This window comes from Marmota marmota, unplaced genomic scaffold (genome assembly GCF_001458135.2).
Source record: "Marmota marmota marmota unplaced genomic scaffold, marMar, whole genome shotgun sequence".
NCBI classification, from domain to species: Eukaryota; Metazoa; Chordata; class Mammalia; order Rodentia; family Sciuridae; genus Marmota; species Marmota marmota.
The window spans coordinates 13,153-17,955 of NW_025999871.1; the positions used below are offsets into that span (position 1 = coordinate 13,153).

The 4,803-nt window shown below is 36.9% G+C and overlaps 1 protein-coding gene across 1 annotated transcript in view; it reads left to right on the forward strand.

Moving 5' to 3' along the window:
- The first annotated feature begins 641 nt into the window (after positions 1–641).
- LOC107159763 (olfactory receptor 10-like) overlaps positions 642–4,803 on the forward strand; it is a 10,579-nt gene continuing 6,417 nt past the window's right edge. Inside the window, exon 1 of the mRNA XM_015506375.1 lies at positions 642–1,506. Within this exon, the coding sequence (XP_015361861.1) occupies positions 642–1,506 (865 nt within the window). The remainder of the gene's footprint in view (positions 1,507–4,803) is intronic.

Here is a 4,803-nt window from a genome sequence, read left to right on the forward strand (position 1 = left end):
GTATTCTACCAACTGAGCTATATCCCCAGCCCTGGGAGCCCAACTTTTGATCTCAGCCTCATAAGTCCTGAACATCAGCCACTGAAAAATGCTACCTACTACACCAAGAAAATGACAAAGAGAACAACATAGAATACTGATGTTATGTTTTTATACTTTAGATTTTTTATACTTTTGTGGTACTGGGGATATAATCAATGTTCTATGCATTCCAGGGAAGTACTTTACTACTGAGCAACACTCCCAGTGACAAATTAGATTTTTTTAAAAAGCAATTTTTCCATGAATGCATTGGATTCTTGTCTCAGTGGAGGGAGGCAATACATCATCTATATGTTCAGACAAGGAAGCATCATGTCAAAATGATTGAATAAATTGCCTCAAATCATGGAATACATAGGCAGTGGGAATAGGGCTCACAAAAAGGGCCATCATTCCTAATCTCCACACTACAGAAGAGAAGAGTAGGAATAGAAGACTGAATGGAACTGAACTAAATAGCAAAGTGTAAATTAAATGTATGATTTAGGAATACATAGGGAATCCATGTAGGAATACACAGGCAATAGTGAAAATTATATTTTAATTCCATTTCTTCAGAAGAGGCATCAATCTTTTTCTGTTTGGGCAAGTAAAAGACTATGGGAAGTAAGAATACCAGTATTGAAGATGGCTTCATTTTGGTGGGCTTCTCAGACTGGCCTCAACTGGAACTCACCCTTTTTGCTTTTATTTCAATTTTCTACTCTCTGACCCTCTTTGGCAGCATCAGCATCATTGCTCTCTCAAGACTGGACCCTCGACTGCACACACCCATGTACTTCTTCCTCTGCCACCTCTCCTTCCTGGACCTCTGTTATACCACCAGCACTGTGCCCCAGCTGCTGATCAACCTCTCCAGACTTGACAGGACCATCAGCTATGGAGGGTGTGTTGCCCAGCTCCTCATATCTCTTGCCTTGGGCTCCACTGAGGCCGTGCTCCTGGTGGTGATGGCCTTTGACCGCTATGCTGCTGTGTGTCGTCCACTCCACTACACAACCATCATGCACCCTCATTTCTGCCAGGCACTGGCTATTGCCTCCTGGGTGGGAGGCCTCATGAACTCTCTGATTCAGACAGGACTCATGATGGCCATGCCTCTCTGTGGAAGTCAGTTGAATCATTTCTTTTGTGAGATGCCTGTATTATTGAAGTTGGCTTGTGAGGGTACAGGAGGAACAGAGGCCAAGATGTTTGTGGCCCGAGTCATAATCTTGGTCTTTCCTGCAGCACTGATAGAAGGCTCCTATGCAAACATTGCTCAGGCAGTGCTGAAGCTCACGTCAATGGCTGGGTGTGGAAAGGCTTTGGGGACATGTGGCTCCCACCTCCTGGTGGTTTGTCTTTTTTATGGCTCAGCCATCTACACATACCTCCAACCTACAACCAGTTACTCTGAGAGTGAGGGAAAATTTGTTGCCCTTTTTTATACTATCATTACTCCTATGCTCAATCCTCTGATCTCTCATGATTCACAATAGCTAAGTTATGGAGACAACCTAGCTGCACTTTGAAAGTTAAAGGGATAAATAAATTGTGATGAATATATACACAATGAAATATTACTCAGTCACAAAGAAGAAGGACTTTATGACATTTGCAGGCAAATGGATAAATCTGGAGAATATCATGTTATGTGAAATAAGCCCATCTGCACAAAACAAAGGTCAAATGTTTTTGTTGACATGTCGAAGCTAAACCACACTAAATGGGTCGGGGGAAGAGAAGTTCCATAGATTAGACAAGGGAAATGAAGGGAAGGGAGGCAGAATAGAAATAGGAAAGACAATGATCTCACTCACATACTTTTGCTATATACATATATAAAAACACCTAAGTTAATTCCACCATCCTGTACATCCACAACAATGGGATCCTAATTAGAATAAGATATAATCTATGCATGCTCTATTTTATCAAAATAAATTCTACTGCCATATATAACTAAAAAGAACCAATAAAACATGCCTCTTGTATTTGGATTTCCATGTCATTCCTAAGATTTGGATATTTTCCTCATATTATTTCATTGAAATCATTTTGCATTCCCTTACGTGACTTCCTCTACAACAACAATTCTTAAAGTTCATCTCTCAAAGTTATTTCATATTTCTTGAATTTTCTTGTTGTGGTCTCTTAACATCTTTTCTAATTTTTTGGGTTTATTTTAAATATTATATACTTTTGGGGGGGTTAATTTGTTTTTTATGTGGTCTAATCTATTAACAATGCTTTCAACTGGATTTTTAATTTGCTTTATTGAGTCTTATATTTTCAGGATTTCTTTTTGGTTCTTTTTTTCAGAATCTCGATCTCTTTATTGAAATGATATTTCACTTGTTGTATTTTCTCTCTCAGATAATTTCTTATATCTTCTTTTAGTTCATTGAACATTGAACTGTCAATTATCTTTATGTTTTATATAACATTTTCTCCACTGTGGCGTCAATGGGTTCAGCTATGACATTTGGGGCTATTTAGTGTGGTTCTATCCCTTGCTTTTTCATATTATTTTGTGTGTCCACCCACTTCCTGGATGATTATCTCTTCAACTTTTATGGAAGGAATGACTTAGTAAGCTACTTTCTGTTAAATTCCCCATGTGGGGAAAATATTCTAGTATTAATATTCCCAGTCAGCGTGTATCTGCTTCAATGCTCAGTATCAGTACCAATTTGAGAGAAGATACCAAACTCTAGTAATTACAAATCCTTGTACTAATCATCAATTAGGACACACAACTTATTGAAAATGTCCTCCACAAGTCCTCTAATCCAAATATGAAATTGTAGAAAAGTTCTTAAAAAATTGAGAAAATAGTTATTAATATAGTAAAATTACTATTACATTACATAGAGCTTGTAAAGGGGAGAAGAGAAAAACATGAAAAGAAAAAAGAAAGAGAAAATATTTTTTAAAATATAAACTAAGACAAAAGGAAGAAAAATGAGGGTATTTGAAGGAGGAGCAGTTAATTCAAGAGGGAAAAAAAAAGACTAATAGGAGCAAGTGTAAGCCTGAGTAGGAAAAAAAGATTCCAGTTAATGCTTTAAAACACTAGAAGAAATACGATCATTTGGATCAAGGGCTATAATATTGTAGGTAGACCCAAGGTGGTTACAGTTAAGTTCTCTTACTGACACTTTCAGCAAGCAGTTTTTAGTATGCGGTCAAGATCACAAACATGCTGATTCAGTATATGTACTAAAGGTCATAGACATCTGCCTGTGAACATGCAGGCCTCATGGTTGCAGAAGGGTTCAAGGTGTTTGGATAGCAGTGTATCAAGGATATCCCAGAAGAAGGAAGCAGCACAGCAACTCAAAACTGTGAAGAGTAAGAGACCAGGGGCAGGATGTCCAAATGACAGTCAGCAGAGGGGAACAGAGCTCACTCTTCATAGTCACAGGCATTAAGAGTTAGAATATCCTTCCAAAGTACCTTGGGCTTATGTACATTTTTTGGACACATATGCCTTTCCACAGCACTAAGCCCTGATGAATCCAAATTTAAAAAGTTTAGAGTAAAAAGGGTTATTTTAAGTTTATCTTTGGGGGAATATACCCCTTCCCAATTCCCTCTTTTTGCTTTAATAAGTACATTTTAATAGTTTGATGAGCTCTTTCAACTATGCCTTGTCCCTGTGGATTGCATGGGATTCCTGTTATATGAGTAATGCCAAATGATGAGCAAAATTGCTTAAAAGATGTAGAAGTATAGCCAGGGTCATTATCTGTTTTTAACTGTATTGGAACGCGCACAGTGGCAAAATTTTGTAAGCAATGAGCTATAATATCTTTAGTTTTTTCTCTGGCATGAAGGGAGCCCATCAAAAATCCAGAAGAAGTATCAACTGTAACATGCAAATATTTTAATTTTCCAAATTCTGGCAAGTATGTGACGTCCATCTGCCAAATATGGTCAGGTATCAGTGCTCAAGGATTGACTCCAAGACTAATTTGTGGTAAAAAGGTCACACAATTTTGACATTGTTTTATTATTTGTCTAGCTTGTTCCTTAGTTATTTTAAAACTCTTTTTAAAGTATTTGCATTGACATGGAAGGATTTATGAAAATTTGTAGCTTCTTCTAGCATAGAAAATATATGTATGTCATGTGTAGTTTTATCTTCTAAATCATTGCCCAAACTAAGGGCTCCAGGCAATCCTGTATGTGCCCTTATATGTCCTATAAAGAATGGATCTTTTCTGTCCAGATTAGAATTTGTATATTGGAAAACAAAGAGAAAACAGTAGAGGAAGTAGAAATCCTATCAGCATCTTCAAGGGATACTATAGCATTAACTATATACTGACCATCAGAAAATAAATTAAATACAGAATTTTTAAACATCACAAAAGCTTGTAATACTGCATTAATCTCTGCCTTTTGAGCTGATTGTTTGGGTACTAAAAATGTAAAATTTTGATCAGGGGTAACTACTGCTGCTGTACCATTATTTGACCTATCAGTGAATATATTTGGAGCATTCATGATAGGTGTTTTTCTTGTCATTTTTGGAAAAACTACAGGATGAGAAGACCAAAAAGACAACAAAGGATTAGATGGTAAGTGGTTATCAAATGAAACATTAGATTTGCACATGATTATTTCCCAAGTATTTAACTCATTAGCTAACTCATCAATTTGATCCATAGTATATGGAGTAATAATTTTATTGGGAGAAATTCCCAACACTCCCTTTGCTACTCTTATTCCTTTGAGTATTAATTGTCCTACAGCCTCAGGATACCTAGTAAG